The sequence below is a fragment of the Mya arenaria genome, chromosome 2 (assembly GCF_026914265.1).
Source record: "Mya arenaria isolate MELC-2E11 chromosome 2, ASM2691426v1".
NCBI classification, from domain to species: domain Eukaryota; kingdom Metazoa; phylum Mollusca; class Bivalvia; order Myida; family Myidae; genus Mya; species Mya arenaria.
In genome coordinates, this window is record NC_069123.1 from 70,325,221 (window position 1) to 70,352,586 (window position 27,366).

At 36.7% G+C, this 27,366-nt stretch overlaps 2 protein-coding genes across 2 annotated transcripts; both read right to left on the minus strand.

The window, feature by feature from the left end:
- Positions 1-1,399: 1,399 nt before the first annotated feature.
- Positions 1,400-8,814, minus strand: LOC128245229 (uncharacterized). Its single transcript, XM_052963422.1, has 3 exons — positions 8,642-8,814; positions 4,157-4,280; positions 1,400-1,598 (listed from the first exon to the last, which is right to left on the minus strand). Exons 1-3 carry the CDS (start codon positions 8,730-8,732, stop codon positions 1,451-1,453), a joined length of 363 nt encoding a protein of 120 aa, XP_052819382.1. The 5' UTR covers positions 8,733-8,814; the 3' UTR covers positions 1,400-1,450.
- A 5,458-nt stretch (positions 8,815-14,272) lies between these two features.
- Positions 14,273-23,347, minus strand: LOC128216881 (uncharacterized). The gene is made up of 3 exons (XM_052923584.1): positions 23,227-23,347; positions 17,149-17,272; positions 14,273-14,420 (listed from the first exon to the last, which is right to left on the minus strand). Exons 1-3 carry the CDS (start codon positions 23,345-23,347, stop codon positions 14,273-14,275), a joined length of 393 nt encoding a protein of 130 aa, XP_052779544.1.
- Positions 23,348-27,366: the final 4,019 nt, after the last annotated feature.

Genomic DNA, 27,366 nt, shown 5'->3' on the forward strand with positions numbered 1-27,366 from the left:
TTCAAATTAATCAGATCGTGCTGCAACCGACTAAATCTTTGTAAATAGAATCAGGGTCCTTGTTTATCAAAGTTCAGCCAAAATTGGCAAATTAGGAATTCATACAAGTTCAATAATCAAATTCAGTTTATAGCAACTACGGATACTAAGTAAGTCCGTCCATCGAATGATTGACCTTTTTATCATATGGATTATTTTCACACTAGCCGTGAGTAACATGGAATAAATGAAATATAACATGCAATACAATTTCGTGGCATGCCATTTCAAACGGAAGTAAAATAGGATTAAACTTAGAATATACACATACTTATGCATACGGCTTCTTACAAAATGAAGACAAATGTTTAATTTTATGGAAAGGCACATTAAAATCAACATGTTAAAGTTATGCTGTTATAACTAAACATGCTTTAGCATAATCATGGTAAGTACATATACAACTAGTCCACCTAAATGGCCGTCAACGAGTCTTTTGACGATTTCTTTTTACTATGGCAGACTGGTGACAGGAAAACATAATACATGTCAAAATAATAAAAAAAGTATCCCTGATCGCTCATTATTGTAGCTAATATACAACTGATATATACTCTATAGTTAGCTGATACAGTACATGTTTTTATCGTTGTGTGTGCAGTTTCGTGCTGCATCAATAGAAATGATGATGAAAACAGAACATTGTGTGTGAACATGAAGAAACCATAGAAAATATGAAAGCATACTAAGTTGTAATTTTACTTATTTTACAATAATTCGGAAAAATGTTACATTAACTTATCAGTGAACTATTACTTTCTTTACAACACTGGTTCGGCAAAACGTCCGAAACTTTAAGTTTTTGTATTTCAAGTCATGTTGCGAATAATTACATGTCTGTGCTCACCATTTTGGAAAACAATCTGTCTGTTATACAAATAACAATTCCATCAGTTTAAAACAGGAAATTACCATATACGTCATACAAAAAGAGCAAGACTTCTGCAAAATATCAATTTTAGAACCTTTTTAAATGTCCTCTAATTTCAAAATATGAAATAACGTTCTGTATCCGCTGTAGCAACGTACACACACCCTTCTGTGCAAGTCAATGAAATGGTTAATTGAATACATGCATTGGCTTCAATATAGCAATACACAACTTTCCGCAATTTTAATGGCACTCATCAAATGTACTCTTTTCAATAAATGCATGGCATGAGCAGGTGCTTATAGACTGTCAATATTTGTTTTTTACATTTTCAATGCAAAGGGGCACAATAAGAATAAAATAATGGCTCTGTGGTCAAAAGTGGCATTTCACCAGTTATATTGTAAAATTGAATGTTGATCTTTGTTACTAGAGGTTTTAAATTTCATCCGAATAAACTAGCGTATTCAAAGACAACGCTTATCACTTCAGTATACTTTATTGTAATTTTTCATAAACAATCTCAGACTGACAGTTCGATTATTTTCCAACGGCGGAAATGTTTTGCGGGATCTTTTTCTTTGGACATTTTTTAGTATTATCACTCTTCAGCACCCATCTGTTCTTGCAGCCAATCAGCACATTGTCACACTCAGAATCTTCCGGAACTGCGACCCGAAAACCCATACTGAAAAAATACATCATTAAATTGAAAACCTTCGCCAATTATTAAAGGATAAACGACTGATAGACAATCTCCGACATTTGAACATGCAGAGCGAGGCTCCGACTCGCGTCACAGTAACAGCTCTTTTAGAAATTATTGGGAGTGTTTCTTAAGTCTGTGCTACAACTGTTACGATTTGGGTCAAGACTGACCCCGATTGTAACATAGAACGGAATAGAACATAAATGTTTTAGGAAAGAACAATGTAGATGCTCATAGCCAAAACATACATAAATTCACTTTTACGACGGCCATTCAACAGTTTTTATGAGAAAAGCATGATAACAGAATAAGATATATAAAAATGCATAAGATTACCATGTATCGCATAATTTATCTTTTAGAAATTGAAGTCCTTCCACTGATTTAGAAAATAAAACAGTAACATCAGCAACGAGGAGCCTTACATTCTTCAAAATTTACAGTATCATCTGTACTGAATCCGTACTGGCTACTCCACATACTCGTACATATTATGTATGGGCCGCTACACATACACGAACAGAATCCGTACGAGATGCTACACATTCAGAATATGTACAGCCGCTACACATACGCGTACAAATAATGTATGGGCCGTTACGCATACACATTCAGAATCCGTACGAGCCGCTTCACATACGCCTACAGATTATATACAGGCCGCTACACATACACATACGCTACTCATACAAGTACAGACTATGTACGGGCCGCTATACATATACTTACAAAATCCGTATGGGACGCTTCTCATACACGCACAGAATCCGTACGGGCTGCTACACATACACGATCAGAATTCGTACGGGCTGCTACACATACACGATCAGAATTCGTACGGGCTGCTACACATACACGTACAGAATCCGTACGGGGCGCTACACATACACGATCAGAATTCGTACGGGCTGCTACACATACATGATCAGAATTCGTACGGGCCCATACACATACACGATCAGAATTCGTACGGGCCGCTACACATACACGATCAGAATTCGTACGGGCTGCTACAGATACACGAACAGAATCTGGCCGGGCTGCTACTCATTTACGTACAGAATCTTTACAGACCGCTACTCATACAAGTTAAATATCTTGAACACATATTTGACTATAGAACAAACACATTTTATGACTTCAATCAAATGAGGTACCTTTACGAAATAAATGGTTATGCTTTCATAAAATATCAAACTCTTATTCGTTCAGTGCCACAACATATAATGATGCAACTAATCAAAGACGGCATCACCCTTACAGAAAACATAACATTATTATTTTTTATTTTTTTTTGAATCAGTACAAACAAACAAATTTCTTTACTCAATACTGACCAAAACATCTACTGCCCAACATCGGAAATGAAATGAGCAGAAAACATGGAAATCGAAGATGAACAATCATAAATTTCTTATAAGAATAATACCCACCAACAAATTACTCTATAAGTTAAATCTTGCCGATTGCAGTCTATGCACATTCTGTTACTCGAATGTAAAGTCAATTGAACATTTATATTGGGAATGTAGTAAAGTACAAGATTTGTGGAGCAAACTGTGTAAATTTAGTGCATCAACGACAATAAATATAAACATAGGTAAACACGAGGCTTTACTGGGAAAAGTAGGTACAAACACACACACAAATGTTTGTAACTTCCTAATTATATTAATGCAATTTTACATACACTCAGCAAAATGTAACAATAGAATATTGTCGTTTGATGCATACTTGATGTACCTGAAGCTAAGAATGAAATTAGAAGAACAAATAGCATTTAATGATGACAAATATGAGACCCACAAACAAAAATGGAGAGTTCTTGATATCTTATATGATTAATTAAAAAAAACAACGACATGAGTAGCCACAACAATATTAATCAAAAAGAACCTATTATAAAAATACAAAAATAATTTTCATGAAAAAAGAGACATCACTCTTAAGGTATGTAAATGCGTGTGCACGTTGTTTTTTTTGTGGGCGTGAGTGTGTATGTGTGAGTGTGAGCGTGCTTGCGTGCGTGTGTGCGTGCGTGCGAGCGTGCGTGTGTGTGTTTGTTATTTTTTGTAAAATGTATTCAGCATTGAAATATTTACAAAATATCATTTTTTATGTATTCATTCCATGTAGAAAATAAATGATAAAAAAGTACAGATTCCCTACGGGCCACTACAGATCACGTACAGAATCCGTACGAGCCACTACACATCATGTACAGAATCCGTACGAGCCACTACACATCACGTACAGAATCCGTACGAGCCCCTACACATCACGTACAGAATCCGTACGAGCCCCTACAGATCACGTACAGAATCCATACGAGCCCCTACACATCACGTACAGAATCCGTACGAGCCACTACACATCACGTACAGAATCCGCAAGAGCCCCTACACATCACGTACAGAATCCGTACGGGCCGCAACACATACACGTTCAGATTTCGAACGTACCAGTCATACATGTACAAATTGTTTACATATTCAAGTTCGGTTACTCAATCTCTGTTATTATCATACTTCACTTACGTATTGCATGCGAGGCCATTCCCGTCACATGCACATTTAAGGCACGCGTGGTAGTCTGTGAATGACTTTCCTGGAAGCACTTTTAATCCTTTATATGTGCAATAAAATGACATCTCTCCATTTACTGAAATTTAAGAGATGAAAACTTTCGCTATTCACATGTGCTGAACAAACAAGTTTTTGTTTGTTTTGTGTGTTAAAGGCGTCTTCTACAATAATATACGATACAAGTATGTCCGATTGAGCACGGGCCTATGACTTCATTTGAAACTAATGAAACTAATGATACCTACAGAATAATGAGGTGCGGGGAGAGGGCATACTGTTTTATAGCATTGCTCGAACTTAAAATGTAGAACATTATTTCCCCATATAGAATTTTGCCCTCTTTCCCAAACACCCACTGATTGACGATAAATACATTTGTCATATTCTTATATCTCACCCTAAACGGCCTTGTCGGCTTAAGACTGTTCTGATTGTTAAAAAATGAAGCTATGGCACTGAGACGATACAATCAATATTTTTAATTTGACAGCAGTTGCATCAGAAGAAGCAACTGCAGCAGCAGCAGCAGTAGCAGTAGTAGTTTAATTAAAAGTAGTATAAGTTATTGTTGTCATCGGTGTGGTAACAAGTAGTTGTCGTCGTCGTCATAGTAAGTAGAAATAGTAGTAGTAGTAGTAGTAGTGGTGGTGGTGGTGGTGGTGGTGTTGGTACTAGTAGTAGTAGTAGTAGTAGTAGTAGTAGTAGTAGTAGTAGTAGTAGTAGTAGTGGTAGTGGTAGTGGTAGTGGTAGTGGTAGTAGTAGTAGTAGCAGCAGCAGCAGCAGCAGCAGCAGCAGCAGCAGCAGCAGCAGTAGCAGTAGCAGTAGTAGTAGTAGTAGTAGAAGAAGGTAGTAGTAGTAGTAGTAGTAGTAGTAGTAGTAGTAGTAGTAGTAGTAGTAGTAGTAGTAGTAGTAGTAGTAGTAGTAGTAGTAGTAGTAGCAGCAGCAGCAGCAGCAGCAGTGGCAGTGGCAGTGGCAGTGGCAGTGGAAGTGGTAGTGGTAGTGGTAGTGGTAGTGGTAGTGGTAGCGGTAGCGGAAGCGGTAGCGGTAGCGGTAGTAGTAGTAGTAGTAGTAGTAGTAGTACTACTACACCCAGCAAGTACCAACACGTAGACAAATGCTCCTCCATACTTACACCCAGCAAGTACCCACACGTAGACAAATGCCCCAATACTATCACCCAGCAAGTAGTACCCACACGTAGAAAAATGCCCCAATTCACACACACACAGCAAGTACCCACACGTAGACAAATGCCCCCCAATACACACACCCATACCCAGCAAGTACTCACACGTAGAAAAATGCCCCCAATTCACACACCCAGCAAGTACCCACACGTAGACAAATGCCCCCAATACACACACCCACACCCAGCAAGTACTCACACGTAGACAAATGCCCCCAAAACACCAAAAAAACACCACGTACACACGTAGACAAATGCTCCCCCATACACACAACCACCACGTACACACACGTAGACAAATGCTCCCCCATAAATGCAACCAGCACGTAGACAAATGTCCCCCAATACACACACCCAGCAAATACCCACACGTAGACAAATGCTCCTCCATACCCACACCCAGCAAGTATTAACACGTAGACAAATGCCCCCCATACACACAACCAGCAAGTACCCACACGCAGACAATTTTTGCCCCTCCCTCACACACTCACACATCAAGTCCCCACACGTTGACAAATGCCACCCATACACACGCCCAGCAAGTACCCACACGTAGACAAATGCCCCCACCATACATACGCTCAGTTAGTACACACACGTAGACAATGCCTCCCATACACACTCACACAGCAAGTACCCACACGTAGACAAATGCCCCCAATACACACACCAAGCAAGAAACCACACGTAGAAAAATGCCCTAAAACACACACCCAGCAAGTACTCACACGTAGACAAAGGCCCCAATACACATACCCAGCAAGCACTCACACGTAGACAATGCCCCCAATACACACACCCAGCAAGTACCCAGACGTAGACAATGCCCCCAATACACACACCCAGCAAGTACCCACACGTAGACAATGCCCCCAATACACACACCCAGCAAGAACCCACACGTAGACAATGCCCCCAATACACACACCCAGCAAGAACCCACACGTAGACAATGCCCCCAATACACACACCCAGCAAGTACTCACACGTAGACAATGCCCCCAATACACACACCCAGCAAGAACCCAAAAGTAGACAATGCCCCCAATACACATACCCAGCAAGTACCCACACGTAGACAATGCCCCTAATACACATACCCAGCAAGAACCCACACGTATACAATGCCCCCAATACACACACCCAGCAAGAACCCACACGTAGACAAATGCCCCTAATACACACACCCAGCAAGAACCCACACGTAGACAAATGCCCTCAATACACACACCCAGCAAGTACCCACACGTAGACAAATGCCCCTAATACACACACCCAGCAAGTACTCACACGTAGACAAATGCCCCCAATACACACACCCAGCAAGTACCCACACGTTGACAAATGCCCCTAATACACATACCAGCAAGTACCCACACGTAGACAAAGGCCCCAATACACATACCCAGCAAGTACCCACACGTAGACAAATTCCCCTAACACACTCACACTGCAAGTACCCACACGTAGACAAATGCCCCCAATACACACACACAGCAAGTACCCACATGTAGACAAATGCCCCTAATACACACACCCAGCAAGTACCCACTAGTAGACAAATGCCCCCCAATACACACACCCAGCAAATACTCACACGTAGACAAATGCCCCCAATTCACACACCAAGCAAGTACTCACACGTAGACAAATGCCCCCAATACACACACACAGCAAGTACCCACACGTAGACAAATGCCCCTAATACACACACCCAGCAAGTACTCACACGTAGACAAATGCCCCCAATACGCACACCCAGCAAGTACTCACACGCAGACAAATGCCCCCAATTCACACACCCAGCAAGTACTCACACGTAGACAAATGCCACCAATACACACACACACAGCAAGTACCCACACGTAGACAAATGCCCCAATACACACACCCACACCCAGCAAGTACCCACACGTAGACAAATGCCCCCAATACACACACACAGCAAGTACCCACATGTAGACAAATGCCCCTTATACACACACCCAGCAAGTACTCACACGTAGACAAATGCCCCCAATACACACACACAGCAAGTACCCACACGTAGACAAATGCCCCCAATACATACACACAGCAAGTACCCACACGTAGACAAATGCCCCCAATACACACACACAGCAAGTACCCACACGTAGACAAATGCCCCCAATACACACACACAGCAAGTACCCACACGTAGACAAATGCCCCCAATACACACACACAGCAAGTACCCACACGTAGACAAATGCCCCCAATACACACACACAGCAAGTACCCACACGTAGACAAATGCCCCCAATACACACACACAGCAAGTACCCACACGTAGACAAATGCCCCTAATACACACACACAGCAAGTACCCACACATAGACAAATGCCCCCAATACACACACACAGCAAGTACCCACACGTAGACAAATGCCCCTAATACACACACACAGCAAGTACCCACACGTAGACAAATGCCCCCAATACATACACTCAGCAAGTACCCACACGTAGACAAATGCCCCCAATACACACACCCACACCCAGCAAGTACCCACACTTGTACAAATGCCCCCCCCCCCCCAATACACACATACAACAAGTACCAACACGTAGACAAATGCCCACCATACACACACCCGGCAAGTCCCCCTAAACGTAGACAAATGCCCACCATTTACACACCCAGCAACTACCCACACGTAGACAAATGCCCCCTCCAAACGTGGGATATTTTGTTCCGATATAACTGTACCTCTACACTCTAGCCTTTGAATCAGTATCTTATTTTACAAAGGCATTTACTTACTAAGGAAATCGAAGATAATAGTTATTTTCTCTTTATTTCAACTAATGAAAACGTACGTTATCGATATACCTAATCCTTAATACATGTAGCATAAAAAGCAATAAATGTAACAAATTAAAAATGCTTAGAATGAGGCCTATAGATTATATAGGGTCTTTAACTCCCAAGATTAATAGTCGTTCATAATGAAGCGCTTGGGACTGATTGTATATTGTTATATTTCATTTCAAAAACTGACTTTTATATTTCATGAGTGTCAATATCAGAGATTGATTTGTTTTAATGATATACGTAATATTTTTATAATTATATAATATTCCTCACCATCTCTGACTGACACTGCAACGTATAGTTTGATTTAAACATGTTGGAAATGCAAAGAATATGCTAACCTACTTTTAAAGTCGACATAATATATAAAGTTTGACTTGAAAATAAATCCCTTTGTTTCAGTTTTACTTACACATCTCAACAGTTATCGGGTTGAATAATGTTCCCCCATCACATCCCAGAACAAGATAACCGACACAGACAAGGAATACAGCCACATACATTGCAACGAGGTTTTAACGAATGATATCCGTACTATATTCACTAAATTCGTGGCACAACCCGTTCTGCTTTGACTACTTTTGATTTTCTTGCGTGTTATATATTCGTGTAATGAAGAGTCTAATTAATTGTTATGTTAATATCAGATTGATCATTTACACCAGCTGAACCATCTGGAAGCCATGGCATCTATCTCAAAACTAGGAGACATGTGCTAGCGTCAGTTTAATTGTTTAAGGGCAAAATGAATTCATCATGGCGACGTAGTTTTTAATATAGGTTTCTTTGTTTGTTCCCAGTTTTAGTACATTGATGCGTTTTAGTATGAAACGCTATGACCACACAGTTTTAAACCTTTTATTTACTAAGGCAGACTGTGTTATCCTCATAGTTTCAAACAATAACTGCATCGTATCTTTGAAAAGTTTTTGCTTTGGTACTCTGAATTGTTTTCCTTCGTCTGCAGATAAAGTTGGGATCCCTTATCATTGAAGCACTTCGGGTTCACCTATTAGTTTGTTATTATTTGTTTTATTATTAAGTTTCCTCAAGTTAATGCACACTTTGATAAGATTTACCTTTTAGGTTTTTAATTTATTCTGGATTGTTGGGATAAGAGTGGGGTTGTGCACGCAAACTGGTTTAACCCCCCAGTAAATTTACATTTTACTGACCGTTCCAAGACGGTACCTAAAAATCCTTGATAACACATATGTTTATATAGTATATATGCACTGTGTAGTTTGTGGAGTTTTGTGCTGTTGTTCCATGTTTCTTGTTTGTGATTATTTTTGTGTGTGTGTGTTCATTGTCTTTGGCGTTTACCCTGTGCGGGGTTTATGTTTAAACTTCTGGCTACTGGGTTTGTTTCTGTATTTGTTCATAAATATATTATATTTTATAACATTCTTTTTCTGTGGTCGCCGTGCCTATTGGTGTGGTTTAAGCATTTAGATAAAACATCGGGACTTATGGCTTTCCATACGCATCACACAAAGTGTACAAATAAACAAAATGCTGAGTTACAACTTACCAGTTATGCTGTAAAATTGAATGTTGTTCTTTGTTATTAGAGGGTTTATTTTTCATTCGGATAAATTATAATTAGCGTATTGGAAGACTTAGCTTATCACTTTTTTTAATTTACTGTATACTTTCAAACACATCTCAGACTGACACAATCGTAACAACTCGGCCATCTCCGGCAAGCTTTCGAGATAGACCTCGTAAATAGTAGTAGGATATACGATGCGGCTGCCGGCGATTTACACCGTTTTCAATCCGCGGAAATGGATTGTGTTAAATTAAATGTGCTTGTTTAAGAGAAAATATTTATTGTAACCTCAAAGAATGTTCATTTCATGAATATTTAGATGTTTCCTTATAGTTGAAGCACTTTATTTCCTTTAGAAAAATCGTGAGCACACAGAAAATGTACTTGACAGTCATTGAAATGATCATACGGCTCATGGCATGCATGAATCATTACATCGGATAAAATGCATGCATGGACTAAATGTCAACATTTTCTCAACAGTTATAGGAATACCCTATGAAATGTAAGTTTTAAGTCATACTTTGCCGTGTTATTTTTCACACCATGCCTTGCCATTAAAACAATATAACTATTCTGTAAAATCATTGATTGCATTGTGCAGAGTTTTGTGGGTTGTGGTAGGATGGGTGTGAGCTTGGCACCCAGTCAGCTTTACCAGCTGAAATCTATTCATGCCTTTACTTCAGGATTATTGGGTTTGGGCTGCAGATTTTTTTGTGTAAACAGTTCTGTGGGGTTGGGGTGGGGCGGTGACTATCCACGCAGTAAGCTCAATTGTTAGAGTACCAGTACAACGTTCATGTGGATTACACCAGACAATTGTAACCACGCCCCCACCCAGGTCTGGGGAATAGTGGGGACTTTGACTTTCAGTACAGCCTACCCCGGCTAAAATCCCCACCCTGCGCGGACGATCCAATGGCAAAATCCCTGCCATATGCCCCCACACCCCATACAGGGACTCTAGGTAAGGTCCTTTCCCCTCTATATATTTTAAGCGAAGATAAAACCACCGCATTCACCCAGCACTGCAGGGCCACCTGATAGGTAAAAACACGGCCCATTTTCCCGGGTTAACCCAAGTATTCCCCCGGACCTGGGGTGGGGGTGGGGGTTACAATTGACTGGTGCACTAAGTTGACAGAACTTGTCTTAAAATTGTATTTGTTCAAGGCAGATCATGCTTCACTTTACCTCCTAGGCTGTGGATAAAACCCACTCATTAGAAGTTTCCTTACACATTATATTTGTCTTACTCTATAATTATTAGTCTCAATATCTTTGAGTAAATTGTCATTTTTTATTAAAAACAACAACACCAAAAGGGTAACTGATAAGATACTCAACTGATTTATTTTTTTGTAAATAAAAGCCTTAAACAAATATTTAGCCAGGTTACTAAGCTTTTCAGCAATGTATACCATACTTTTTTCAATTATACTAAATCTATTTTGAATAATTAGCCTTTAGATCACTCTTCACCAAATGACTCTTTTATGTCCAACTCCATAAAATGCAAACACGAATAATAACAGTTTGGATCAACATGTCTCTTAATTTTATTTTTAATATTAGTCAAGTAATAGCAGAGCCATCTGTATGCAATCCAATGTAAAATTAATGATAAATTAGGTTTTGCTCCCATTTTTACTTTCATTTCTGTGCCAAGCCCTTTTAAGTGCATTGAGTCTTTTGGGAGAATTCACAATATTTCTGGCGTTTAATCCCCATATGTGGCTTTAAGTTGCCATACAAATTTAAGTCTTCATTACAAAAAATACTGTATGTCTCCACTTTAACCATAAACACACAATGAGAAGACTATTTAAAGCATTACCATGTGTCAGAATTATAGATCTTTCTTTGCATTTGTCTAAATATATTACCGGTCTCTTTAGCAATATCCTTGTGCCTCTTTGAGTACTTGGCTTGACAGTTTGGTTTTTAATACATTGCATTGAATGTTTTATTTGTACACAACAATGATGATGATGATGATGATGATGATGATGATGATGATGACACTATGCAATGCCAAAACCTCAACACATTTTCTTCAAACAAAAAAGGACAGTCATTCAGAATAATTTTTATTACATTATTTGAGAAAATAAACTCATACAATCAACGAAATAAACATGCATCTGTAAAATCACAAGTCATGTTATGTGTTCGTTAAATTTAACTTAATAAAGAAAATAAATATTGGTTGCAGTAAGCAATGCGCATCACTTCTAATAAACATTCCAACAGACTGAAAAATAAATCAACACAAATGGAAAAACTGTTTGCAAGTCAGCTAGCATCTTATTGTATGCCTTATCAGATTGCTATGCAAGCTGGAAGCTTACAAAATCACTCTTAAGTCTGTTGCCTAAGTAGAAACAAGTATGGACATCCTTTTCCTGAGGTCAACAGAAAGTATCTTGGAGGTCTTGAACTCACAACCTTGAATTTTAGGCTTATCCTCTAGACCACTTTCACCTTTTCACATTTTAAAGAGCCCAGTTTACAATATGGCATTTGCAAGGATGTGCCCTATTAACGGATTTTCTGAAGTCTTAAAAATTGAACTGAACAAAATAGTTCTCCTTTATTTGGTCTGCCGATGCCATCTGTTTCTGTTTTTTGTAGTTATCTTCCCTCCATAATATAGGAAAACCACTTTAAGCGTAGATAAATCCTTTACCATATTACCCTTTTAAAATATATGTTCGGATTCATTCAATAATCACGGACCAACAGATGACTTTTATCTTCAACTTCACATCAGTATGTAAGTCATCAAATATTTGAGATGACAAGATGTTCCACTGAACGCTTTGTTTCCATCTTGCACTCATTTTTCCAAGGTAGGCGTTGCAGTTGTGTTAGATGATTTCCATGCATTGCAGATCAATCCTCATACACTGGCATTTTTGATTACATTCGGATTCCAGTGCCTGAAATAGAAAACAGAAAATACAACAATAATAGGAATTATATTTTCAGATCAATTATTTTAAAAGCCTGTACAACAACAGAAAATTATTCACAAAACATTAAGTGCAACACCAATTTAAAGCCAATTTAAAGCTGCATCCTCACAGTTTTACTGTTCTGACACCTTTTTTATTTTTTATTTATCTTTAAACGGGCCAATTGGCAATTATAGTGCAAATGTATGGAAACCAGTGATAATAGACTGCTGACATAATATCAGATCACAGTCTATCATTCCTCTAACTAGTCATATAAGGTCACACATAATAGAACAGATTTCAATTGTTCGGAATTTTATTTTTTGCTATTGCTTTAAGCCATATAATTAATTATATGTGTTAATTTAATTTAATTACTCCTTTGGGCTTTTGAAGAATGACCAAGATGAACTGTCAATCTGTGAGAGAGCAGCTTTTAGCTCTGGACTACTGGTAAATTTAAAAATATGAAATGAAATGTTATCATGTTTAAATTCATCTACAATGTTGATATTTTAATACTGTCAATCCTTGTTGGTTACTTGTACAAACATGCAGGTACTTTTGGACTTAAACCAATAGGATACTTGACTGTTAAATTATTGTCCGAATTTCGAAAATAGCACAACCATTACCTCATCTGCCTTTTTTCATTAGAACAAGCCGGGAATCAGAGTCAGCTGCACCCCTGGTACCATACTCTTCTCTGAAAATGACAATAAGATTAAAATTTAAAAGTCTGCATTTCATTGGCACAGTAATAATGTCAGCATTTTTCAATGTTTCTGCATCACCACCACTAGTGGATATCATAGAATTTAGTCTTGAAAGAAATGTGTGCTGGTTTATGCGTTCAAACTCATTTTGTTAAACCAATAGAATGAAGATCTAATTTATTTAGAGAACTATATTAGTGAACAGAGCCGAGGCATTCAATTGTGCCATTACATTAAGTTGTTCGATACCAACACTCACGGACATATAAACCATACATCCTTGGTTAAAAGAATGTAAATTTTAATTATAAAAAAATAAAGTTAATGATATGAAATGTATGAGATAAATACACTGAGAAAGAAAGTCTAACCTATTATCGATCTAAGTAAAGTCAGATTCAGACTTATTTGTTATTTAAAAAAAATCAAATAGAGTATTTGTTTTCTTAATTTTTGCCACTGATCACTGGAGCTTCAAAATTGTTATTTACTATATTAGAATCTGTCAAATGAAAGAAGACTTTACCCCACCCACTAAGAATTAATGACATTTCCAATTAGTTTCTCATTAGGGCTCTTTTAAAACTATTTTTATATTTTATTAAAATACAAAAAGTATAAAAATAACACTTACACACAAATAAGTGGTAAAAGTTCGCTCCTCATTCTGTCTTTGGACTAACATATCTCTTGGTTGTTTGAACATCTTCTTGGTCGGCCATGATGGACTATTTTCTTACGACCCGTATTATATCCGAGGCCATATCTTGATACTAGTCGAGGAGTTCCGATTGAGACTGACAGTTCGATTATTTTCCAACGGCGGAGATGTTTTGCGGGATCTTTTTCTTTGGACATTTTTTAGTATTATCACGCTTGAGCACCCATCGGTTCTTGCGGCCAATCAGCACATTGTCACACTCAGAATCCTCCGGAACTGTGACCCGAAAGCCAATACTGAAAAAACAACACACGATTGAATTGAAAACCATCGCCATTTTTAAAGGATAAGCGCCTGACAGACAATCTCCGACATGTGAACATGCAAAGCGAGTCTCCCACTCGCGTCACAGTAAGAGATCTTTGAGAAATTATTGGGAGTGTTTCTTAAAGTCTGGACAATCACTGTTACAATTTGGGTCAAGACTGACCCCGATTGTAAAATAGAACAGAATGGAATGTAAATGATTTAGGAACGAACAATAAATATATTCATAGCCAAAACATATATAAACTTTCACAATGGCCATACACCAGTTTTGTAATGAGAAGAGCATGATAACAGAATAAGATATATAAAATTGCATAATATTAGCACGTATCGTATAATTTATCGTTTTGTAGTTGATGACCTTCCACTGATTTAGAATACACAACAGTAACATCAGCAACGAGAAGCATATTTGACATTCTTCACAATTTACAGAATCATATCTCTACAGTAACTTTCAAATAAATCACTTATTTTTCCTTTTACTCTAACACAATTTTAAACAGATTCTTACATTCAAAGGTATTTACAAATTAAGATTTTTTTGTTAAAATAATAGTTTGAACCATCACCATTTTTATACACGATATCAAAGGCTTATTTGATGTCAAGAAATGTCACATTTTATTATCTTATGAATTATACTTTATAAATACAAATTCACAATCTACAGTACAATGTTTTTTAATCGATCAAATTTCATGTGTATCTATAACTATCAATGAATGACCTAGCTCCCGTGCCTTAAAACAAAAAAAAAAACATATTTAGAAAATATCCTCGTCAAAATATTGCCTCTAGAGTAACAGTGTGTGTATACAACGTGATAAATGGCGTCATAAATGCTACGTCGATAAGCAATATTTTGATTTGAAAAAAGACTTTAAACAAAGATAACTTCAGTATTTCTTCACCATTTTAAATGAAACAAAGCACAGTCTACGCTTACGGAGCCCTGCCTTCGGTCTTTTGCCAGAGTTTGATTTAGAGTTTAGTTTCTTTAAACACTCCGACAAACCTTTTCACAGTACGGCCGTCTGACGAAGCACTGTCAAAACATGATTTTGGAAACAGGTTTGTTGAGGTGTTTGATGAAACTAATGACTTTATCAAATTTCAGTTATAAAACAAATGCCGGGCTCTTTACGCGGCATAGACTGCCCTTGTTTCATTTAAAATGGTGTTGTAAAAGAAAAGTTATCTTTGATATAAGTCTTCATTTCAGGCAAAAAAAAATTGCCTTCCGACGTAGCATATATGACGTAATTTATCACGAGGTATACACACACTGAGCAATCTACGTCGCCCGAATCTACCTTTTTAGGCTTAGGGGTACTCATTTATTCAGTGATGCGTTTAAACTCCTATAACATGTTTTATCAACCACAATAGCTAACAATAGTAGATCGTTGACACATATATGGTCGACTTGGCGAGAATCGGGAAGAATAAAGACGCATCGTGCATAGTCCTTATAGATCGGGAAAAAAATCTGCGCCCCATATCGGGTCACCTACTAACCCCATAACGTCGATAACCTGATAACATGTTTAAATGCTTCATTTAATCATCGGGATATTCATCGGAATCATTTTGGTAAGATATAAATTGGGTCGCCCAATATTCATAAATATTGGGTCACCGCGTGACCAGTTCTGGACCAAAGGCGTTTCATCATTTATGTTTGAGGCGTGATATACCTATTTACCAGGATTTTTCGTGACAGTTGGGGCCATCTTTGGTTATTCATCATTCTTGTTATTCGTATTCCCTTCGTGGGATAATCGCCACTATGCGTATTCCCGATGGAGTGTAAACATACAGGCCAATCACCCTCGAATAACCACATTAAACATATCTTTTCCCATGTTACATCGTGTTGACATTATCACGGCAACATCGTATATGTGCTTAGTTCTATTCGTACAAAAGTTGTTGTAAACCGTACATGCAGTGTCGCCGAAGGTAGAAATTGACTTCGGTTATCGTTAGACTCGTCAATACAGATCTCACTAGATTCAGAAGATAGAATTATATAAATCTTAGAACATGGTAATTATGAAACAGTGCTGCTATCAAAGCAAAACAAAGATCTAAGATAAAAATAGTACTTCTTTTTTGAAACGACATACAAACAGCAACGATTTCTACCGACGCTTACATATATGCGGTTGCTGAACAATTCGATTAAAGATAACACTTAGATTGTACTACGGTTTAAAAAAGTGTAGTTGCGCCACGACAGTTTTAAACAGATCTTAACATCTGTGATAATTCCGAATCCATCTTGAATGCTGCGTTTCACTTAGGTAATCGTACGCTGCAGTGGCGAAAATCGTTAAGCTTAGAACTAATATATACATTATAAGAATGCACTACGTTTGCTATGAATGGCATAAGGTTCTTTACAATGTTCTTTACGACGAAAGCGCGGTCTATTGGGGCTAGCTTGGACACTGCGATGAATTAGGTACGACTACTTGATACCATGTCATCGGGCTATCGTCGTTTTAGTAAGAGCAAAGATTATAACAGCAATAATAAAACAAAGTGGTTAACAGACATAGTGTCTAATGATAAACATCGTCAATACCAATCGAGAGAGAGCTACATTGAACTTTTTTCAAGCGGTTGTAAATGTCAGACCTGTGCTTATGTTTCACCAACAAAGCAAATCTTACGAATGAAACTCACGTGGCACATTGGAGTCCTTTCCCTTTACACGTGCACTTAACGCAATCATCGTAGTCCTGAAACACGGACCGGGGCAGGTAGCGCTGCTCCTTGTACGTGCAAAACCGAACCTTCTTACCGTGCACTGTAGGACAAGATTATAAAAAGTTATTGAATATCGAAATATCAACTAATAAATGAGTTTCGTTAGTAGTTATTAAGGCAATGGAACTTGTTGTGAACAGGACATGTTTATAGCACATTTAAACGCATGATATATTAAAAGATATAGCTTTTATAAGTATTTCCACGAAACCAAGACTGCCAAAGTCAAATTCAATGCATACAAGCAGTTATACGTATGAGTACATTATTTACAAACGTCATAGAAATACACAGTATATAAATTATAAAATGAAATAAATAAGAACCCTACCTATTTCCGTTTCTGATTCTGAAAAAAATACTGCGCCATGAATTTCTAAGGCAATAAATGACAAACAAACGAGCAAAACAAGTTGAACTTTCATCTTGTCTCCGAACATTCACCTACGGCAACAAACTAATAGTCACTCATGTTTTATACTTACTGAAGCTGTTGTGGGCACCGGCTGTTCTACAACATCGGAAATGATCAGGTACGTATGTGATTAGAACGCGAAATAATCAGATTAACTTATTTATGACCTATGTAACGTGCAGCAGGTGGTCAGGACATACAGCAGGGGGGTACACGTATTCCGAATCTGCAACGGTTTAAGTGAAGTTTTGGAGATGGATATGCAAAATGGCGGCAAAACCATGACAAAATGTGATTTTCGGACCTGTTTTCGCCTGGTAAGTAGTATAAAGTATATATTTCCAAAATATCATGACGCGCATTCGGCTCTACAATTACCATGCCTCACTCGGCTTTTTATTCATGCTTCTAGGTTACGGAATAAAAAAGTTATTGAAGGAAAAACTTCGGCCAGTCTGTTGTTTACAAATGTGGGAATAGAGAATTCACGTTATAAATTGATAAATATAATATTGATACCCATTTAGGAATAACTTATCACTATTGAACATTTGTGTAAAACTTTTTTGATATTTGGCCAGAGGAAGGTTTTCAAAATTTCCAGTATGTATCTCTATATCGTAAACCAGCACATACTCTGGCGGCAAAGGGTTTAAACTAATGTACATCCATAGAAAATCACCATCCGGAACATTTATCTATAATTGTTATGTAATCCGGCCAGAAGCAATTGGGGAGAACGAAGTTTTTTTTCTTTTCGGTTGCCAGTGCATCAGCAATTTAGCGCGCTTTCAGTTTTAAGGAATATTGGAAAGTATACCACCCTAGTAACATCATTTTATTCTAAAATGTCCGGTGGTTTCAACATAGTCATATCTAGAAGCCTTGGTCACTAGCGATATGTATTTTTTGCAAGTAATCAACGCTTGAAGGAAATATGTAGAGGGATAACAAAATGTTTCTGAGACCTTATTTAGACAGATGTGTTATTTTACTTTTAGGCCGTTAGAACTTAAGACTTGTATTACCGTCAATCTGAAACTACCATCGAACATCAAAATGGATTATATGAATGAACAATCATGTGAGAAGTATATGGAAAGAAGATTTTACAAAGGTGTTAACCTTAAACTCAGTAACAGGAAGAAAATGTAAATTATTTGAAATAAGAATACTGTATAATAAAAACCTCATTGGTGGAGGAGAGGAGGAGGAGGTAAACATAAATCTACGAAGTTTGGCGAGGCAATGGTCCACGCCGAAATATATCTGAGAATGGCTAAGAACAATGTCATCAGTTTAGCCATGTCACGTTATGAAGTCTATAAATTATTTTATGTTTTTCCAAAAATTTCATATATCTGCTGTCATAGCAGTCCTAGGATAATGCTGCATATGCACGAGTAGCCGGCAAATTAGCGCTGTAATGTGTCGTGCGGTTAAAAAAACAGTGCGAGGGTATTTGCGTGATTATGCTATTAAAGTAATAGAAGATGCATAAATTATATTTGAATATCGATGAGTTACAAAACACATTATGAAAAGCAGAATACGCAAATAATTTCAAATGAACGCATACTGAATCAAACTAAATTTCGGAGACTCAATTCCGCGTGCATGTATGTATCTTGGTCTACATTTTGGAATACACGCGGGGGTCTTGAAACTATCGGTTCAAATAAAATCTGGAGTCATCCTGGGTTGTAAGAAGCTGTTTATCATGAATATAAAAGTTCTTATGACACGTTTGCAATCTTAAATTTCTACTTATGCTTTATATTAACTAGTGCTGTCGCGTCGATCCGGTTGTTTTTGTGTTATTGTGTAATCATTATTACTCATTCTTGTTACCGGTCAAGGTAATCCGCCTTGATAGTAAGCCGAAACTCTGCACCGGTTTGATTGAGTTTAACGACTTTTTTTCTTTCGGTGAGGCTGATGGCAGTAGGATTTGTCGGTTGATTAAACCTACGTTGTATAAATCAAAGTGCCAAGATAAGTAGCTAGATTACATTAGTTCTTAACGTTACGTATAATTATTGGCAATTTTAGCATGCACCAGATGGTAAAATGATTTGACCTTTGTCTACTCTCGAAGGCGCGATGCACGGAATACTCCTTGGTTACGGAAACGCGACGTCAGATTGGGATAGGTCTTAATGTTGTATCGTTGAGGATCACGTGATCAAAATGGACCAGCCAACATTATTATTGTAAAATAAAACAATAAAATATGTTTGATAAAAACAACCTTTACAAACCATAAACTGATTTAAGTAAAAGGACATATCAAGATACAAAAAAACCTGTTTGTCTTATACATTTATTACAAACCTATCGGTACATTTAATGGGTATTTTATATCTCGTCCTCAAACTCGTAGGCTACGGGTTTTTTTTATGTCTTTGTTTACGAACCTTATGACCCTATTCATTAAATCTCAGGGAAAAAATCGGATGGTGTTTTTCTTATTTAAAATAACCTGATTTTTCATAATTGGGTAAACTTGAAAAGTCAATGAACATTCATTATATATTGCACTATCAATGATATCATGTAGGAACTGTACGTAACTCAACAATTACATGGGCTCACACGATAACCCGTCAGACAATCAAATCGCAGGAATTTCAGTTAAGCTATTTCCGGTTTGAGTTTATCCACAAGAAAAACTTGCAGGGAAAGGGGTCGGTGGAATTACCTGAAAACAGAAAAACCGGAAAACACTTTGATGTTCATAAGCATATACAATAGAATATGCAAAGGTGGTTGGTGTGGCTTATTCTATATTGTCTTGGAGGGGTGTATAACATATACCAACATATTAACTGTCAAACACAGTGGTAGATGCTGATATTGTCAGAACAGTGGCCGGGCAGAGATTTAAGTGGTAACCTGTTGGTAGGGATTGACCTGATCATGGGAGAAACCATGCTTTTGTATGCGACTGTTTCTGATAATATCAGCACAATCTAGTAATATTTAAATAACATGATGAATCAATAAATTCTCTTAGTAACATCGTGTAAAGCTTTCTCCTTTCAAGCTAGATTAACTCTAACATTGTTTTTCAACTACACATCAATGTACCATTCTGTAATTCCCATGAATATAAATGCTACTTACAATTTTGCAATTTACATATATACATTTTTTTCCTTTAATTTATACTGTTGAAAAAACTAACCGCTTTCAGTTGATGTTATCACTGTTTTGAGTGCTCAAATCCATCTTACTTTTAGTAATTGTATGCATTAATATAATAAGGAACAGCCTTTGCAAATACTTGTTCCAATATTTGTACTTCTTTTAAACTATATGTTTTTACTTCCCGGTCAAAAGCTCATTGTCATGTTTTGATATTTTATGTATGTTTGTTATTGTTGTCGGAAAATAGCTCATTGCGCCTAAGTCTTCTTGTAATCATATACCAGACTTTAAATAAAACTTATTGTATCTTGTATCGTGAATATTTTGAATACTTTTGAAGGTAAATCAAATTGATTTGAAGTGATATTTACTTTATTTAGTGAGATGTATAGATATGTATACATACATGTGTGTGAATCAAAGTTGGTATAAGTCCATTAAATTATCAATGATTTAATTCTTAGAATTTTTCTCAGGTCGGAGTAAAAATATCAACACGTATAGTTAACTTTTATTACAAATAAACATTATGATCCAGTGGCGGTTCGCTCCCCCTCCCCCTAAAACTGTCGAAGTGAACTTCTCATATTAAAATGGTCTGGTCCACTGCCGGATAAGCGATATAGTCGATATAATCAGGTTCAAATGTCGTAGTAACCGTTAGCTTTCATTCACCTGAAAATCGGTTTCCGAGCAATATATGAAAAATGCTAAGGCCTTGAGACCTTTAACTTGGTAGAGATCCCTAAAACATGACCAGTACTCTTACTCTTGTTATGTCAGTTGGTCGAAGGTGGTGGTGACCGTAAGCTGAAAATCTGATTTCGTTCAATAACTGAAGAATGCTTATACCCACGTACATCAAAGTTGGTATCCTAATTCAATGCATCTGCTTCTTTTCAGTCATGCTTCAAAAACATTCGCGACGTCTCTGATGCTTTCCATCAAAATTAAGCTTGTTGTAAGTCTGACCACAATTTGCGATCAATCAAATGGCACAATTGTCTTCACAATGTGACCCGACTATAAGATAAGATAGCTTACACGCATTGTGAAATGAAAATGATATTGCAAACACGATATTTGTTGGAATAAAAAAAAGAACACATTTGGTTATTTCAGGTCGATTTCTGTTGAATGGAAAAGAAAAATAACAAACTGAAAAAAAAACAAAACCCAATCTAAATAAACAATGTAAATACTATTCTTAATATCCTCATCGCAAATGTTTGCTGGACCATTATATAAATGAGGAAAAGGAATAAAGAACCGAATTATAACCCATGTTTTGATTCCATATATTAGCAACCATGACTGACCTAGCAAACTATGACTTACGAATGACAACTTTAGCAGCTATCTTCATTTATACTTCCTTGGCAACCATGGACTTCCTTTGCAATCATAGACCTCCTAAGCAGCCATGGACTTCCTTTGCAATCATGATTTCCTTACCATCTATCTTCACTCATAACAACCAATGCCCTCGTATAGAAAACCAAGGAATTCCTTAACAACAACTTACTATCTTCGTCACCAAAGACTTCCTTAATAACCTAATATTTTTTACCAATTTTATTTAGTAACCTTTCTTAGTAACCAATGAAGTCCTAAGAATAACTTTTTAAGGAAAAAATAACTTCCTAACCAACTACTTACTTCTACGCAACAGTTTACGTTCATAGTAAACAATGACTTTATTTGCATATAATTTTCTTTGCAACAACTTATATAATTAGAATTCCTTTACCCTTTTAGCAACCAATGATGACCTTAGCAACTACCTTTATCCAAAAAACCCATTGACATATTTTCTTTTTCTTAAGCAACAATTGTTTTCCTAAGTCATTACCCAAAACCATATCAACTGATGACTTCCTAAGCAACATTCCTGATGCAAACCTTATAATCAAGTTTAAGTTACTTTCAAACCACACTTCACATTTGTTTCAACGAAGAAGTCTCACATCTTCTACACGTTTGAGATCAAATATTTTTCATCTACGTTTGAATGTTGAAGAATGGATTTTCAACGTTCTTTTGCCAGCTATGATACTATATAAAATAATATTGCGACTCGATTGGCTAGTTTACTCGTCTGAGTGCCCTTCTCACTGAATGTTTACATGTTATTGCTAATTTCAAAATTGGATGTTACCATTTGAACCAACGCTTTTAGTAATTGCTGTGTATGTGTTGGTTTTTTTTGTTTACGTGTGGGTACTTGCTGGGTGAGTGTATGGGGGCATTGGGTATACTTGCTGGTTGTGTGTATGGGAGAATTTGTCTATGTGTGGGTACTTGTGTATGGGGGGCATTCGTCTACGTGTGGTTACTTGCTGGGTGTGTGTATGGGGGGGCATTTGTCTACGTGTGGGTACTTGCTGGTTGTGTGCATGGGGGGGGGGCATTTGTCTACGTATGGTTACTTGCTGGTTGTGTGTATGGGAGACACTTGTCTACGTGTGGGTACTTGCTGGGTATATGTGTGGGGAACATTTGTCTACGTGTGGATATTTGCTGGGTGTCTGTGTGTGATGGGGGAATCATTTGTCTATGTGTGGGTACTTGCTTTTTGTGTGTATGGGGGACATTTGTCTACTTGTTGGTACTTGTTGGGTGTATGTGGGGGGCATTTGTCTTCGTGTGGGTACTTGATGGCTGTGTGTTTTTGGGGTAATTTTCTACGTGTGGGTACTTGCTAGATTTGTGTGTGTGTGGGGGGGGGCATTTGTAATGGTGTGGGTACTTGCTGTGTGTATGTATGTGGGAGCATTTGTTTGCCTGTGTGTACTCGCTGTGTGTGTGTGGGGGGGGGGGGGGGGGCATTTGTAAACGTGATGGTACTTGATTTGAGTGTGTTGGGGGAATTCGTCTACCTGTGGATATTTGCTGGTTGCATGCATATAAGGCATTTGTCTACGTGTATTCACTTAAAGTTGATTGTTTTGGTGACACTTGTCTACGTGTGGGTACTTGCTGTGTATGTATATGGAAGCATTTGGTTGTGTGTATGGGGGCATTTGGGGTGCGTGCGTGCGTGCGTGTTAGTGTTGGAGTGTGCATTTGTCTACATGTTGGTAACTGCTGGGTGTGTGTATTCGGGGAAATTTTATGGGTGTCATTATTTTTTAGTAAGCCATTTGTCGGAAGATATTACCAAACCGGCTTGAGTAATCAATTATTAAATATATAAATATTTGAATGATTTTGTACACAATTACAATCCTCTGTTAAAGGGCTAACAGGAAAACAGAAGGAAACCAGTATTTGATATTCATTTTCATAAATACATGAGATATATGACTGGAACTAGCCACACAGTTGTGGCTTATCGAAGTTTGGAGAACATGTTACCTAACGATCAAGAACTCTTTATTTCAATAAATGAATGCTTATGTTATCGACATACACTATATCTTTTGGTCTATCAATAATTCTTTAGATTTAGTTAATGATTTTGAAAATAGACGGTATAAAGTCTCAGTACTTAATACTTATGACTTTTCAACGCTCTATACATCTATTCCACAATCTTTAGTTACAAACAAATTGACTACTCTTATCGAAAAAACTTTTGCGAGGGAGAAAACTACTTACATGGCAGTTAATGTTAAAAAGGCTTTTTTTACTAATGATCGCTCAGATAAATATATCTATTGGACATGCACAGATGTCATTGAAGTTTTAAATTTTGTACTCAATAATTCTTTTCTTAAATTTGGTAAATGTTTATATCAGCAAACTATTGGAATTCCAATGGGAGCCAATTAGGCACCTTTACTTGCAGACCTCTTTTTATATTGCTATTAAAGTGAATTAAAAGTTAAAATTATTTAAGTCTCGAGATCTAGCTCTTGTTGATAAATTCAATAGCACGTTTAGATATATTGATGATATTCTAAGTTTAGATAATCCTGTGTTTACAGATAACATTCATTCGATATACCCTTCACAATTGCAACTTAATAAATCAAATACATCCGTTTTAAAAGCATCCTATTTAGATTTTCAACTAGAAGTAAAGGAAGATATATTGAGCATCAATCTTTATGATAAACGTGATGATTTTAATTTTAAAATAATTAATTTCCCTTCTTTAGATGGTGATGTTCCTATTTCACCATCGTATGGTGTTTTTATTGCACAGTTAATACGATTTGCTAGAATATGTACAGATGTAAAAAAAAAATCAGCTCTCGCAGTAAACTTATGACGCAAAAATTCCTAAATCAGGGTTTCCGATATTTTAAATTAAGGAAAACTTTCTCAAAATTTGTTAATGGTCATTATAATCTCATATCAAAGTACAATAGTAGTCTTAAATCGCTCATTGCTGACAGTATTGTTCATCCCGATTTTATGGTGATGTTTTAAAGAAAAATCGTAAAATTAAAATGTTTCCAGCAGGTAGTTGGGCAGATAGACTCAATGAATTACTTGGATTTTATTTAAACCGTGGATATAAAGGCAATATTTTGAAGAGCACTTGCCTTCTTGTTTTTGAAGATGAATACCTGAAACAAAATATTGGGTTGAATATAGCATCATTTCATAACTAAACTTTCAGTGCTTTGATTTTTACGAAGAATTTGCTAATTCATGTTATCTTTAAAACCGTTTTTGGCGGACACGTGTTGACTGACTCCGAGTGTTTTGGCTGTGACTTAAATTTCTTCAAATATTTAGATTTTCAAATCATTTGGAAGTAGAGAATAGCATATACTAGTCGCTTTTATTTTTAATAATGTTTTTTCTTTATTTGTTTCCAGTTTTTTTTATGCTTTTTATTATGAAACTCTATGATCACACAGTTTTAAACCTTTTATTTTATAAGGCAGACTGTGTGTGATGTTTTTGGTTTCTAACGATGACTGCATCGTATCTTTGAAAAGTATTTGCATTAGGTGCTCTGAATTGTTTCCCTCCGTCTGCAGATAGAGTTGGGACCTCTAATCATTGAAGTACTTGGGGTTTACCTTTTCGTTTTTTATTATTATTTGTTTATTGATAAGTTTCTTCAAGTTAATGCATACTTTGATAAGATTTATCATTTGCGTTTTATCTTTATTAAGAATTGTTGGGAGTGAGGTTTATGCACATAAACTGGTTTAAACCCCCAGTAAATTTACATTTTACTGACCGTTCCAAGGCGGTACCTAACAATTCTTGATAAACATACCAATTATATATATATATATAGTATTATGCACTGTGCTGTTTGTAGAGTTGTGTGCTGTTCTATGTTTCTTGCTTGTGAATTTGTGTTCTATGTCTTTGGCGTTTGCCCATTGCCACTAAACCGGGTTTATGTTTAAACTTTTTGCTACTGAGCATGTTTCTGTAGCTTTTTGCATATATATTGCATGAAAAGCATCAAATGCAACAAATTTAGAAATGCCTAGAATGAGGCTTATATACTATATAGGCCGTTTGTCTTTAACTCATAAGATTTATAGTCGTTCATAATGAAGGGGTTGAGTCTCGTTGTATATTGTTATATTACTTTTTTTAAATTTGACCTTTATATTTCAAAAGTGTCAATGTCAGATGCTAAATTTTGGTTAAAATGCAATGTTAAAATCATATTGATCATTTACGCCAGCTGAACCATCTTGAAGCCATTGTATCTATCATAGAATTAATAGGCAAGTGCTAGAGTCAGTTCAATAGTTTATTGGCAAAATTAATTTATCATGGCGACGTAGTTTTATAACATTCGGTTTTTTTTGTGGTCGCAATACCTATTGTTGCGGTTGAATTATTTATATAAAAAGCACGCAAGGTATACAAATCAACATAATTCTGACCCACAATGTGTGATATCAAAATTACATGATACATATCATACCTCCTCTAAGCAATACTTGCAAAGTATTTGTCCTATCATGCTAGATTAATTATAAGTTTTTTTTGTTTTGTTTTACAAACTACACATCGATGTACAAAGCTACTATTCCCTTGTATATTTTGCTACTTACAATTTTGCTACTTCAATGTACAGGATTACCCTTTAAGTAATACTGTTGAAACAACTAACCATTTTACAGTGGTATTTCTACCAGTTGAACCGTGCGCGTTTGGACTGGCCGTACAGCCGGGAAAACTTGTTGATGTTATCACTGTTCAAGATGCTTTAATCCTATTTTCCTCTTTGTATTTGTATGCATGCTCCAATATGTGTTCATTTTAACATATATACTTTTATTTACATGTCACAAGCTCATTGTTATTGTTATTTGATATGTTATGTATGTTTGTTATTCATGTCGGAAAATAGCTCATTGAGCTAATGTTTCTTGTTAACACATACCCGACTTTAAATAAAGATTCTTGTATCTTGTATCTTGTATCTTATCTCAGACATGTGAACATGCAGAGCGAGGCTCCCACTCGCGTCACAGTAACAGCTCTTTTAGAAATCATTGGAAGCGTTTCTTAAAGTTTGGGTTATAACTGTTACGATTTGGGTCAAGACTGACCCCGATTGTAACATAGAACGGAAAAGAACATTAATGTCTTAGGAAAGAACAATAAACATGCTCATAGCAAAAATATACATATATTCA

Bases quoted from the DNA above. Each gene is read 5' to 3' on its own strand.
- LOC128245229 (XM_052963422.1), bottom strand. From the start codon at position 8,732: ATGTATGTGGCTGTATTCCTTGTCTGTGTCGGTTATCTTGTTCTGGGA. The intron at 4,281-8,641 runs GTAAGTAAAACT...CTTAAATTTCAG, and splicing joins CCCGATAACTGTTGAGATGT to TAAATGGAGAGATGTCATTT. The intron at 1,599-4,156 runs GTAAGTGAAGTA...GTATTTTTTCAG, and splicing joins AATGGCCTCGCATGCAATAC to TATGGGTTTTCGGGTCGCAG.
- LOC128216881 (XM_052923584.1), bottom strand. From the start codon at position 23,347: ATGATTCCCCCATCACACACAGACACCCAGCAAATATCCACACGTAGA. The intron at 17,273-23,226 runs GTAACCATACGT...CTTGTCCTACAG, and splicing joins CCCATACACACAACCAGCAA to TGCACGGTAAGAAGGTTCGG. The intron at 14,421-17,148 runs GTGAGTTTCATT...TTGTTTTTTCAG, and splicing joins AAAGGACTCCAATGTGCCAC to TATTGGCTTTCGGGTCACAG.